Raw genomic sequence first — 14,956 nt, forward strand, 5'->3', positions numbered from 1 at the left:
TGTTCACATAAACTATTTTGTTCTTTCATTTTCTTTTTAGCCCATATAGTTGCAAAGAAGCCCCCTGCGTTTTGATATACATTCCTGATGGACACACAAAGGAAATGCCAACATCTGGATCAAAGGAAAAGACCAAAGTAGAAACAATAAAAAATGAGGTAAACACTGACTGTATGTCCATAATAATCAATGATCTTTCTATCCTAGGGTTTAAAATATATTTCTTTACAAATGGTTATCTTTCTCACTTTTTCTCTTTTTGTGTTTTTGTTTTTATTGTCATCTTTTCCCTTCATGTAAGATTTTAAAACACCTTACAAAACAAGATTTTTAAAATTTAATTTTGTTATGTCAAAAAGTAAGAAAGACTAGATTAAAAGAATGTTTTTAGAAAAACTTATTCACTATCCAGAGGTGATTTTAATGTACATATCTCTAGATTTGTTGCATATACTTATAAACAAACATATACCTATAAATTTATAATTTTACACAAGTGGAACTGTTCCACAATGATGAGTTGCAATTATATCACAGTATTTCATGGAGCTTTTGCCTTATCAACAATCTAGATATATCTCTTTTAAAAAAACATGACTAATGATACCTAATGCTTATTAATATTCACTTTTTCTCAGCCTCTGTGACTAGGGGCTTTACAGAGATTGATTACTTTTAATTTTGCCATCAATCTGATGGATTAAATACAGTTACCCTCTTTTACAGCAAGGAAAGAGCTTAAATAACTATTCAAAATTACATAGCTAGTGTGTGGTGGACCAGTGATTTATTCTCAGACTTGATCAATGTATCATAATTTCTTTAACTAATCCCCTAATGATAAAAATTTAGGTTATTTTCAGGTTTTTACTATGATAAAAATGCTCCAGTGACTATCCATGTACTTCTACCTTTGTTTACTTCATTAGGATAAACTCTTAGGAATGAGATTATTCATTTAAGCTTTTTAAGGGATTGAAGTTTAAAAATTTTCTTTTTAATTTGAACCATTATAAAACAGTTTGATATAATTTTGCTGGAAGACACTTAATATGAATTAATTATTTTACTTCTGGTTTTCTGTCTTGATAGACATCTGCTCCTTTTAAGGAAAGTCCAGCACCTTCTGTGAATAATACTTGTGCTACATCTGAAGATTCCTTGGCCCTTTACAACAGAGTGGCTGCTCAAGGGGATGTGGTTCGTGAATTAAAAGCCAAGAAAGCAGCAAAGGAAGATATAGATGCAGCTGTAAAACAGCTTTTGTCTTTGAAAGCTGAATATAAGGAGAAAACTGGCCAGGAATACAAACCTGGAAATCCTCCTACTGGAATAATACAGAATATTTCTTCTACATCATCAGCAAGTGTTCTGGAACATAAATCTCTGTATGATGAAGTTGCTGCACAAGGGGAGGTGGTTCGTAAGCTGAAAGCTGAAAAAGCTGCTAAGGTCAGTATGCTGGCGTGAGTCAAGACCACATTTTAAGTAAGTGTGTGAATTCAAACTGCTTATGGTAGTCTCATCTTCTCATAAAACAAATAGTTTATAGACTGCTTGAATACTTTGACATAATCAGCATTTACTGATACCTGCTATGTGTCAGGCTCTAAAAATATAAACAAGGAGCTCACAGTCTAGTGAGGAGGAGGGAGCTTTCTGGGGAAGAAGTGTACAGACTCACTGTAATCTTGTGTGATGTAACTATAATCCTGTATGATATGCATTAATATATATTGTTATGTGAAGTATTCGTGGTTGTAAGTGGCAGAGATGGATAAAACAATTCATAAAGGATATTTTAAAATAGTCCTGAATTACAAGTAGCCCGTTATGGGTGAACAAAGTTCAGAGGAAGGCACTCTGAGTGTAGAACCATGGTTGTCAGGCTCTATGGTGTAACAGAATTACTGGAGGGCTTGTTAAAACACAGATTGCTAGGCCATACCCCTTGATTTTCTGCTTCGGTAGGTCCAGAGCATGCAGAGAATATGCATTTCTAAAAAGTTGTTCAGGTGATGCTGATGCAGCTGGCCCAAGGATCATGCTTTGAGAACCACTAGTGCAGAAGGTAACACCAGCGAAGGTAGAGAGGTAGGAAGATGCAAGGTGTATTCAGGGAATGATGAATGACTTAGCAAAAGGTTTTTGACCAGTGATTATCTCACACTTCTCCTAGGGGAGCCTTCAAATGATAACAAATTTTGACTGAAGTATAAATTATATTCTTGTTTCAGTATGTCCTTAGGCAAAACATTTAGCCAAGTGGGTGTAGCACCTACTGTGGAGCAGGGTTACTTGCTGTTTGCCGAGACAATGGAAATGACATCTATGATAGAGAAAGATTACGTTTAATGATGAGGATAAATAGTTCCACTCAAACAGCAGCTTAGTTCTAAAACATGATCAAATAAGTAATGCTGTAACTGGACATAATTCAGCCACTGATGAGCTACGAAAAATTGTAGAATTCAGGCTGTGGCGTGTACGCAGAGAAGCATGGTGACCACTGGGCTTGACTTCTGTGGCTGAAGGGGCTCAGGCTGGAGACTCGGTTACCTGAAGCTGCAAGCTCTCACCTCGTGCGTTAACAAGTTGATGGCATCTGACAGGAAACCCTGCCACCTAAGATACTTTCCATTCATGAGCATTTGACCTCTGCTGAGGAGAGAAAATGCTTTGGGAGACTTTGAGGTTTTGCCCCAGCAGTTGATTTTTCTGTCTCTGCATTGTGAATGGTGAGAAATCTTTTTCTTCTCTTTTACCTTTAGTGAGCCTGTTGAGGTCCTGCAGAGCCATGATGATCTAAAAGAGCTTTGCTTCAAGGAATAAAGGCTGCTAGATGCACAGGTTTAGGATTTAAATCCTTGATGTTTCCTACCTCATGGTGAGGTTGGGAGCATTTTGCACTTTGTATTTGTTGGACACTTAACTGTGGACGCTTTTCTAGGAGTAATTTGAGGGGAAAGGCTTTGGTCTTCAAATTTCTTCTTTCTGAGAATACATTGAGATTCTGTGCCGATTCTTAGGTAATTATGCATTGAGTATTAACTGCAGCAAGTATTATACTTGGGTGATAGCTACATCTCTCATCCTATTGGGTTAATGGATTATGTCATGCTTTTGTGAAATAACATTGTTGAAGTAATGAAAAGTCGGCCTGTGAGTAAAAAAAAACTCTAAATTTCTTTGGTAATTGGGTGGGTATTTGATACTTATAAATGTGTTACTGAAATAAATGACTTCAGTTTAGTTTAACCTGCATTTATTGAATGCCTACTGTTTACCATGTCAATGTGTCAAAATAAAGTTCAGGCCTCAATCTTGTTAATAGATTGTTGAAAACTGTGACTTTAAGTGAAATGACATATACTGATAGGTTAATTGATATAAATAATAGTCAAGTTACTGTGGCATATTTCTGATCACAAAAACATTATCAAACTTCTAAATAAAGACCAAAACAGCTGGGCACAGTGGTGTGCGCCTATGGTCCTAGCTACTCAGGCTGAGGAGGGATGGTCCCTTGAGCCCAAGAGTTTGAGTCCAGCCTGGGCAACATAGCAAGACCTTGTCTCTTTAAAAGAAAAAGGAAAAAAAAAAAAAAAAGGCCAAAACACATATAATAATATTAAACATTGAAATCAGTGTGAGCTATACATGCATTGAATAAAGATTAATAAAGACAAGTAAGATAATTATATACCCAGTTATTCCATTTCAGGGTTGTTGGTGGGTGGCCGAAGTTAATCCTGGCAGCTCAGCTCAGGGTGCAAGGCAGGAGCCAGCCCTGGACAGCATGCCATTCCATTGCAGGGTACACACATACCGCCATGCTCACGCAGACTGGGACCACTTGGACACGCCAGTTCACCAAATGTGCACATTGTTAGGATGTGGGAGGAAACCAGAATCCCCAGAGAAAGCTCATGCAGATGTGGGGAGAACATGCAAACAGCATAGAGACAGTGGCATTTGCAGGGAATCAGTTATTTTTTCTCATCAATGTTATGATGAAATGACTTTGAACAAAACGTTATTCGATGGCCTGCTCTATTGCTTATATTTTTTCTCTGAATGCTGGCAATAAACAGTGCACTCTTGTAGAGAACCAGCGCAATTACTGACAATGGAATTAGTATTTAGCCTACATCTAGCACTGTGTACTGTATACTTTTTAATCCTTATAACATCCGTGTCCAATAATATGTGAAGAATATTACTTTTTCTTTTTACTTGTTTTGTAATAGTAACCAGTGAGAAACTGTGAACATAAAGGTAATTTCCTGAAGTTAGCAAAGTTTGGGTTAAATTTTTAACTGATTTTTGTGTTATTTCCATGAGAGGTGGTGGCAGTTGGGCATTGTATTGAAAGCACTAAAGAGTTATGGTTTTACTGGTTTGTTATTATTTATTAAGCAGATCTGTGCTTGTTTTACATTAAAAATTTGCTTAACCCTCTTAACCATTCCATTTTCTACAAAACTAGTTATTTTACCATGTCATGTTTAATGGTTAGGAAAGTGACCGGCTGAAGTTTTAAAGTTACTGGTTTCAATTGGACTTTTCTTGCTCTATTTGGTTGGGGTTTTTTTTTTTTTTTTCCTTCCCTTATCTGCTTCAGAATCAGATAGGGGGCTCTGTGAAAGAACTTTTAAGCATAAAGGCAGAGTATGGCAAAATGATAGGCAAGGAATAAAAACCTGGAAGTCTGCCTTCAATTCCTCCTTCAAGTCTACCTTCTTTTGCTCCTCTTACCTTTTTTCTGCTGCTCAGTAGGTTGCTGCATTAAAATAGTGGATCAAGCAGATACTATGTGAGATGCATAAAAGAGAATAGTTTTGAGATGGGGTCTCTGTTGCCTGGGCTAGAGTGCAGTGGTGTCATCATAGCTCACTGCAACCTCAAACTCCTGGGCTCAAGTGATTCTCCTGCCTCAGCCTCCTGAGTAGCTGGGATGACAGACATGCACTGCCATGCCCGGCTAATTTTGAAAATTTTTTGTAGAGGCATGGTCTCGCTATGTTGCCCAGGCTGATCTTAAACTCCTGACCTCAAGCAGTCCTCCTGCCTCAGCCTGCCAAAGTGCTAAGATTATAGGCGTGAGCCACCACACCTGGCCTAAGGTCACCTTTTAAATTTTAAATATTAACTTTTAAAGTTCTAAAGTTGTATTTTCAATAAAGAACATTTTGATTTTGAACACATTTACTGATTTGAAATCTAAATGAGTACAGTGTTTTGAACATGAAATTATAGCATTGTTTGAGATGGGAGCTAGAAAATGGTAAAGGCTTTATGAAATGTTGGTGACACTTTAGGCTTTAAGGCCTAGTTCAGCAGACTATATGGCTTGCAGTCAAATTTTGCCTGCATCTGTTTTTTGTAAATGACACTTTATTGGAATACAGCCACACTCATTAGTTTATATATCGTCTATGACTGTTTTCATGCTACAACTGCAGAGTTGAGTAGTTGCCACAGAGACCCACAAAAGCCTAAAATATTTACTATGTAGCCCTTTATAGAAAAAAATTTGCTGACCTGTGCCCTAGAGGAGAGTTTTGAGGACCTTTATGGTTAATAATTTTTTAAAATTCAAGTAACAAATGACAGCAAAATCAAATGATTATTACATTATATAAAAATCACAATTGTTTTGTCTTGTCACTAACTTTCTCCCTTTACACAATCTGTGTGGAGTGGGGTTGCTGATCACTGTTTACTTTTGCAGTTGCAGTTTTTTGTTTTGTTTTTTTAAGAGATTGGATCTTGCTTTGTCACCTGGGCTGGAGCACAGTGGCTGGATGATAGCTCACTGCAACTTCGAACACTCCCCCATGACTGGCTAATTTTTTTATTTTATATTTTTAGAGCCACAGGCTCATTATTTTGGCCAGGCTGGTCTCAAACTCCTGGCCTCAAGTGATCCTCCCACATCAGCCTCCCAAAGTGCTGGGGTTGGTTATACGTGTGAGCCACCGTGCCCAGCTAACAGTTGCAGCATTTTAATTTATAGCACCTTATATTTTATTACCTCCAATAATTCATCCAAAGTATTTTGCCAAACTTTGCTCTTCTATGTTTTACACCAATGTTTTTGTTTTTAAAACCGAAATCACAAGTTGTCAGGAAAGGAAATACATTGCTGTGCCCAGTAAACAAAGAAAGATTTCTCAGGCCAAAAAATAAAAGTTGCAGGGGGAAAAGATAAAAAGAAACAAATTCATCCTTTCCCTGATGTGTTTTCAGATTCTTGTTTGGAATTTGTATGCTGTGGGTTCCTGCCATTTCTGTATCTGGTACTTAATACAAACTTGCTTTTGATCTGAACAAGTATAAATCCATCTTACAGCAGATAGTGGTTCAAGACACTTCACAAGACTTGCTTCAGCTTAGGAATCTTATAGCAAAATCTGAGAAATTTGTATTAATTGATTTGTGTCAGAGAAGAGTAGTAGATAAGTGTGATTTAGGTAAATGAACCAGATAACACAGTTGATAAGCAGCAGAGCAGGTATTCTAACCTAGGTGTGACTCTGGGCTCTGCCCTGTGCCATATTGGCTCCCAGAGTGAGGATTCAGTAATTGGGCTATTTTATACAGGTTTAGGTGTTTAAGCTAAGTACAGATTTCTGGTCAGTTGATTATTTCTTTAAAATGCCCTTCTTTGAGAACTTGTGAACTCTTGGTTCACTAAATCTTCTAGCAGACTTTTAAAACCATATAATACAAGTTCAGCACTCCCCCTCCCTCATTTGGAAGGATTTCCTGTTCTGATTACTGTTCATTCATCTCCCCCCCCACCAAGTGAGAACCTCTGTTTTAGGGAATTGTCATTACTGATGTGCAGGCGTGGTTCTCTCAGATATGCTAGTAAGGAGCAAAGAAAGGTACTGAGTGACCAGTAATGGAGTAGGAAAAAATAAAGTTTGAAAGAAATATTTTTTGAAGAAAGCGTTTTCATTTAGAATTGAGATGCACAAGCCGTTTTGAAAGGTTCTGTTCTTACCATTTCACATTGATAAAGTTCTTGGTTTTTCTTTTTATGAAAGTTCCATTCTCTCCCTGTGGAGAAATGTTTCCATCTAGTGGCTGCTGCAAAAATAGCTGTTTGAGTACTTTTCATTCTAAATGTAACTAGGTGAGTTCTCCATTTTCTCCATTTTTTGACCTCCCAATTTTCAGTCATAATTTTAGCATCACTTTTACTTACTTCAGATTCTCACCTTAAACCTTAACTGAATGAAGTCTTTTGTGTAGGCTGTTTTTCTTCTCATTGATCTACATTAGCAGTTATTTATTGAAAACTTTTCATGTTTGTGTTGGCATATGTTAGGTAAGTTTAAAACAGTCTTTGTTCATTAAGGACTTAAAGTCTACCAACAAGCACTCTTTTAAGCTTCTGCTTTTGTACAATATTGTACAAAATAGTATACCCTCCAATTTCTATATATGTATGTCTTTTAATCCAGAAAACTGGAATACTAAAGAGATTATTTTTCCCCCATCCTTCAGTTCTGCATTATATATTGTAAGAGATGGATCCAGAGTAAGGCTGAAGATCTCTTTTGAAAAGCAGTTTTTGTGACATGTTAGTAGGGTTAAAATGTACATTTAGATCATTGTCTCATACCTTCTATTATGCTACACAAACTATAGTGATCAAGATCACAGCCTCTGGAATAAACCCTAGATTCAAATACTACCTTTGACACTTACTATGTGACTTTGGGCAAGGAACTTAATCTTTCTAAGCTTTACTTCTGTAAAATAAGGATAAGAGTTGTTTTGAGAGTTAAATAAGATAATTCATGTAAAGCACTATTGTAGTATCTGGCACAGGGTAAATATACCATAAAATGATAATGATTACTTTTCATATTCAAAATTCTAATTTTCTCAAGAATCTTTAGGAACCTTATAAAGCATCAGAAAAAATTGCATAATGGTGATTAGTATAATTTTACTGTTTCTGGAAAAATAACCTGAATAAATTACTTAATATCTAGAATATTCCATGTCCCGGGGCGGGGGGCGGGGCAAAGTACATGTATATATAATTCTTCTCAGAGTATAGCATTCAATAATGAAGTAGTTTGCCCACCTTAATTTTCTCCTTTATAATATTTCAAATTGTAATCTTGCCAAACAAGGGTTTTTTCTGTGTGAAAAGTGTATTTGATTTCAAATGCTAGTGAATGCTTTTAGTGTGAAATGGAACTTCTTTCAAATTGGCCTTTTTCTAGAAATGGTTGCAAGGAAGTCCCTTAACTTTTTTCCATTTTCTGTTAACTGATGGAAATTTCTCTTTTTCTTGATTCTTGTATGTCCGGTTAACTTTGCCCTTTTTCTTAGGATAAGGTGGATTCTGTTATGAAAATTCTTTTAGTTCTAAAAAAAATACGAACAGGAGACACTTCAGGAGTACAAATCAGACAACCTACCTTCTTCTTCCTTTTGTACATTTTCTCTTAATTTTACTCCCTTTGTGTGGGTTTGGTATGACAGACTAAGTCAGCAAGCAGGAAAACATTCTGTTATAAATTAGTTAGACAAGGAAACATGATTTGCTGTCTCATAGAATGATTTTTTTTAAAGGTGTACCGGTGCTTTTCTGGATTCCTCTGACCCCCCCTTTGAGTATTCTTCCTGCCTTCTGTTGAGTTTCACTTACCTATGTGGAGCACAGTTAGAATGTGGCAGTAAAAATTGCATAGGGCAATTTGGAAGCACTTTTTCCCTTTATTTTGATTGATACCTAGAGGTTCCCGGTGGTACACTGGTTTGTGGGTAGATGGTACCACCATTTCAGGTGAGGCATCCAGCTTGAGTCCTTTCCCTGTGTTCTGTCCTTCTCTGCTGTAGGGTCACAAGCGTCTCATTTGTGCCGAGTGTACAATTATTTGTCATTATGATTATGTCAGAGTATTAGAGGTTGAAATAGATGGCTGAGTGTCTAATTAAAAACTTCAGCATGCTTTCTCATTTCATTGTAAAGTTTTAAAAGAGTGATGTAACTCTCTGAAGTTGGGCCCAAACTTTATTTTTTTCAATGTTGCATTAAATGTCTCTTTAGCCGGTTGGAAAAAATAAGGTTTGTGTAGGCAGAGTCATTGATCTGATCTTTACTCTGATTTTGTAAATTCTGATTTCACTATTTACAGACCCAGTGCTTGACACTGACAGTTTACTTGGATGTTCTATAATTTGTTTGTTTACTTTATATAAAATGGAAAGTTATAGTGGTGTATGTCTATGGGTGTTTTTTATTTTTATGGCGTGTGTATGGGAGAGTATATATAACTTATATTTTTAATTTTTCTTTAGCTTTATCTCTTGTTTTAGGCTGATGATTTAACATGGGTTTCTCCATGATTAACTTATTTGCAGGAATACTTTGCTCATAATTGAAGATTTTTAAATGACATTGAAATGTACAGGAATTTCAGAAAGTTTTAACTTTGTCTCTTTTTCTCTTTTCTCTCAGGCTAAAATAAATGAAGCTGTAGAATGCTTACTGTCCCTGAAAGCTCAGTATAAAGAAAAAACTGGGAAGGAGTACATACCTGGTCAGCCTCCATTATCTCAAAGTTCAGATTCAAGTCCAACGAGAAACTCTGAGCCTGCTGATCCAGAAACACCAGAAGCCAAAGTACTTTTTGACAAAGTAGCTTCTCAAGGAGAAGTAGTTCGGAAACTTAAAGCTGAAAAAGCCTCTAAGGTTAGTGTGGTATTTTGTTTGTGTGTTGTTGTTTTTTACACTTCAGCCTGTTTTCTTTGCCTGGAACACTTTCTGTCCCATCAAATCTGGGTAGCTTCTACTCATGTTTCAGTTCTCAACTCTCTTATCTTGCCTGTTAGAGAAGCCTTTGTTGATCTTTTCATCCCCCAACTAGACTTGACTGAATGTTTTCATATGACACTGCCCTTCCCTGACATAATACTTAAACACTCTATATTACATTGTTTGTTTCTTTCTAATCTGTAAGATCCAATAGGGACCTAGACCCTAGCATAGTGCCTAGCTCCTTGTAGGCCCTTAATACTTAACTTGTTTTTGATTTATTCTTCTAAAGCTCTATCAGTCTCAGATAGTAGGTTTTATTTTGAGCTCTGGTGTAGTTTGTGCTAATTCTACTGTCTTTATTGGAGTAGGATTATTTTTGTACAGATTCATATGAGTGGAAGACAGTGAGTCATCATAGGCTTTTGAAGTTTAACTTACAAATATAGAATGTGATTATTGTCATCTTTATAATTGTGAAATGTTCAACTTATATGATGGCTCTTAACGTAGATGCCCATGGAATATGTTATATAACTGCTCTCTAATAGAACTTTCAGCAGTAATGGAAATGTTCTATAATAATATTGTCTAATACAGTAGTTATTAGCCACCTGTGGCTGTTGAACACTTCAATGTGGCTGTGGTAACTAAGGAAATGAATTTTTAATTTTATTTATTTTAAATTAAATTTAAATACCCACATCGGGCTTGTGACTACTGTTTGGACAGTACAGTTATAGACTGTACTGTTTTCTACTCTTTTGCGCAGTTCTATCCGTTTGTGATATTCTTTTATTTATTTTCAGTAATTAGTGTGTTTAATACTCTGAATTCCTTACCTCTTACCCCTCTGCCTTTAGTTGTGTTTGTAAACCTGCTTTTAAAGCTTTGGAAATTGTATTTGTTTAAGTGTGCTTAGGCAGTAATTCTAATTAATTACCATCTTCCCTTTTTCTCCTTTGTCCAACCGAAGGATCAAGTAGATACAGCTGTCCAAGAACTCCTTCAGCTGAAGGCACAGTACAAGTCTCTGACAGGGGTAGAATATAAGCCTGTGTCTGCCACTGGAGCTGAGGACAAGGATAAGAAGAAGAAAGAAAAAGAAAATAAATCTGAAAAGCAGAATAAGCCTCAGAAACAAAATGATGGCCAAAAGAAAGACTCTTCTAAAAACCAAGGAAGCGGGTTGCCGTCATCGGGTGGAGCAGGAGAAGGGCAAGGGCCTAAGAAACAGACCAGGTAATAAAACATAGAAGTGTTATTTGAAGTAAAGCACAGTTTTGAGTGAATTCAACTGTGAAATCGATTTTTTAAAAACAAATTTTTATTTATTTATTTATTTATTTATTTTTTGAGATGGAGTCTCGCTCTGTCACCTGGGCTAGAGTGCTATGGTGTCAGCCTAGCTCATAGCAACCTCAAGCTCCCGGGCTCAAGCGAATCTCCTGCTTCAGCCTCCCTAGTAGCTGTGGCTACAGGCAATAGCCACCACACCCGGCTAATTTTTCTATTTTTGGTAGAAATGGGGTCTCACTCTTGCTCAGGCTGGTCTGGAACTCCTGACCTCAAGCGTCCTCCCACCCCCTTAGCCTCCCAGAGTGCTAGGATTACAGGCATGAACCACCGCTCCTGGCCCACAAATTTCGATTAATTTGATTATCATATTAAGTCAGAGAATACTAAAGCTCCAATGTCAGCAGATAGCATTTGTTAGCTTTTAATTTATTTAATTTTTAAATGGCTAGCACATTCGTTTGGTTCAAGAATCTCAGAATATAAGAAGTTAGTTCTTAGGCTTGTTTCCCATCTTTCTGGTTTTCCCCTATCACCATAATGAATTGGTAACCACCATTACCAGTTGCTTCTGTATTTGTTGAGAGATTTTTGATTATATAAATAAATACAAATATGTATAAATATTTTCCCCTTCCCTTTTAACACAATTCGTAGCCTAATTACACACATTGTTTTGCACCTTGAAAACAGATTTTTTCAAATGAAAATCTCTTACAAATACTAAAAGAGAACTTCATTCTCAATAGGCTTTTTAAATTGATAGTTTAAACATAAAACAAAGCTGGTTTAAAGACCTGATATATGGCACTTGATAATGACATTACAGATCAAGTAGGGGAAGTGATTGATAATCAGTAATGGTGCCGAGACATTTGGTTTTCCATATGAAGAAATATACATACTCTCTAGTTTGTGTAAGTATACTTTATGATATTTGCACAACAACAAAATTGCCTAATGGTGCATTTCTCAGAACATATCCACATCTTTAAGTGACATGTTTGTAATTTCCCCGTCTGTAGTCCCCATCCCAAAATTAGAGTGAACTTTGCGATTGGTTTCCTTTAATGGCTTAATAAGAAGAAAAGCTGTTATTGAGATACTTTGGTTTTAGATTTGTTTAGCTGAATTTCAAATTCTGCTGCCTCTTATTTCTTATTTCATACACACGATGTCTCCTTAAATAAAAGAATGCAACAGTTACTTTTCCTTATGCCCATTGACTGGACGGTCAGATTTATAGAATAGTGGAAGAGAGGGTAGAACTTCAACCTTTTACTTTCTGATTGCTTGTGAAAATGCCAGGTTTCACATAGACATTTTGTTGAAATGTGTCAAAGTGAAACAACAGAGAATACAAATGCAAATACATTAAAATTTTAAGCCCATAAAGCTTTATTTCTAAACTCTAAAAAGGTGTTATCTTTTATAAAACACAACTAATGAGTAGATCTTTCTTTGTGGATCATGAGACCACAGTTCCCTGAATAATTGTTGATGTTTCAGGAAAAGGATTATTGTCCACAATAGTTTTTTATTGCAGATCCAGATTATTTTACAAGCATCTCTTCAACTTTTACTATAGTTAAAGGAAAAACTTGTAGCATATACATGTGTATGTATATAGCTAACGTACACATGTAAATACATGTATACACATATGCATATGTGTGTTTATAGCCATTGTTTTTTTTAGGTGTTAATTTCAGTGAAATGCTGATCTTAATAACTGTAATTTTACCTGGCAAAAGAATCTTCTTTTTTAGTGGGAGAATATATGTGAATAGGCTGTGTCTCTATTACAAATACATTATCTTAAAAAGAACTTTGTAAAAGAGATATCTTCATTAAAAATCATAGTTTTTGTTACATTTGGCTTTCCTAGTTTTTTTGTGGATATCTCACCTCCTTTTAAGAGTTAACTCACCTATTTTATAGGTTAAAAACATTATTTTGGGAATGAATATAGAAGAATATAGAAATAACCCATACTAAAGAAAAACTAATCTATTTTAAACTTTAGAGGTTTAGTTTCATTTATCCTAAAAGCCATTGTTGAATTAAAGGGATTTATATTTTATTTTTCACATCTGCAGGTTGGGTCTTGAGGCAAAAAAAGAAGAAAATCTTGCTGATTGGTATTCTCAAGTGAGTATGCATTCAGTTGATTTTTATGTTTTAAATTTCTGTAGGACTGATTTACGTTTAGATTCTAAAGTCTAGACACAAAGTTAATAGTAATAATGTATAATACCTTTAATACAGAGAACAGTCATTTAACATGTGGCAGTTTTCAGAGCATAGCAATAAAGTATTGAATTGAAAAGTAGCCCCACGAGATAGTCATTATTTGATTCTTTTTTAAATGGTGAGGTGAAGGGATTAGTCCAAACTCACACAAATAGCAAATAGCAGAGACAAGATTGGAATTCAAGTCTTCTTAGGAGTTTGGAGCCCTGTTATGTGTTGGTTCTCAGTATGGTAAGGTCTGTTTTACTTCCATTATGACTTTCCATGTTAAGAGAACGTATTGATAGTGGAAGCCTCCAGATTTGAATTTTGGTTCTCATACTCTTGCCACTTGTGCTAGAATTTTGGTTCAATTTAGGCTTTAAAGACTTTATTTTTCTTTTAAAAAGGTCATCACAAAGTCAGAAATGATTGAATACCATGACGTAAGTGGCTGCTACATTCTTCGTCCCTGGGCCTTTTCCATTTGGGAAGCCATCAAGGACTTTTTTGATGCTGAGATCAAGAAACTTGGTGTTGAAAACTGCTATTTCCCCATATTTGTGTCTCAAGGTGCATTAGAGAAAGAGAAGACTCACGTTGCTGACTTTGCCCCTGAGGTAGGTAGTTCGGAGTTTTCTTCATAAACTCAAAAGGATGTTTTCAATAGTGTATAACAATCAATTTAGAGAAAAGTAAAGCTGTTTTTGTTAAAAAGTTATATTTCTACCTCTATGGCAAATTGTATTTGTCACATTAATTAACTGACTGACTTTTTCATGATATTTAGGTCAATAGGTCCATACCTTTCCTCACAGTGAACAGCAGCAATTACTTTAACTTGCCTTAATTGATGTAGCAAAAATTGAAATAGAGAAAATTTGCATTTGTACTGTTGCTCTACAATGCTGTTGAAAAAAAATTTGTGAAAAATGATTTTATCTTACTAGGTTGCTTGGGTTACAAGATCTGGCAAAACAGAGTTGGCAGAACCAATTGCCATTCGTCCTACTAGTGAAACAGGTGAGAATGGGCCTTGGAGTGCAGGAGAAAGCTCACTGAACCTTAGGGATTGCTTCTAGAGTTGAGTCTCAACCTGGTTTTGTGATATTTATAGTCCTTGTTGGCAATATAAAGTTTAATGAATGTTGATAAAGATTGAAGGCAAATTTAAGTTGTCTAGAATTTTATTCTTTGTACAGTGTTCATCGCAGAACTCTATCATTTGATATAGGGTTTTTTTAAACACTCATTTTTTACTTTGTGCTGTCCTTTTTTTAGAGCTTTTCGAGGAATTTCTTGTAATAATTTTTATTCTTAGAATTGATTGTAAAATTGCAAACACTAATGCTTTTATGCCATATTTATTTTCAAATTTTGTCATTTTAATAATACACTTAGATTTGCCTTCGTGTAGGGTTTTTATAGGTTGCTAAGTACTTTCATTTACGTTATCTTGTATTATTCTTTTTTTTTTTTTTTTGAGACCGGGCTAGAGTGAGTGCCATGGCGTCAGCCTAGCTCACAGCAACCTCAAACTCCTGGGCTTAAGCAATCCTACTGCCTCAGCCTCCTGAGTAGCTGGGACTACAGGCATGCGCCACCATGCCCGGCTAATTTTTTCTATATATATTTTTAGTT

General features: G+C 35.8%; 1 protein-coding gene across 1 annotated transcript in view; it reads left to right on the forward strand.

Moving 5' to 3' along the window:
* EPRS1 (glutamyl-prolyl-tRNA synthetase 1) overlaps window positions 1-14,956 on the forward strand; it is a 65,231-nt gene that overhangs the window by 37,684 nt on the left and 12,591 nt on the right. Inside the window, exons 17-23 of the mRNA XM_069459754.1 lie at window positions 41-158; window positions 1,093-1,452; window positions 9,491-9,724; window positions 10,764-11,029; window positions 13,183-13,234; window positions 13,726-13,935; window positions 14,266-14,338. Of these exons, the coding sequence (XP_069315855.1) occupies window positions 41-158; window positions 1,093-1,452; window positions 9,491-9,724; window positions 10,764-11,029; window positions 13,183-13,234; window positions 13,726-13,935; window positions 14,266-14,338 (1,313 nt within the window). The remainder of the gene's footprint in view (window positions 1-40; window positions 159-1,092; window positions 1,453-9,490; window positions 9,725-10,763; window positions 11,030-13,182; window positions 13,235-13,725; window positions 13,936-14,265; window positions 14,339-14,956) is intronic.

The sequence above is a fragment of the Eulemur rufifrons genome, chromosome 27 (assembly GCF_041146395.1).
Source record: "Eulemur rufifrons isolate Redbay chromosome 27, OSU_ERuf_1, whole genome shotgun sequence".
Lineage (NCBI taxonomy): Eukaryota > Metazoa > Chordata > Mammalia > Primates > Lemuridae > Eulemur > Eulemur rufifrons.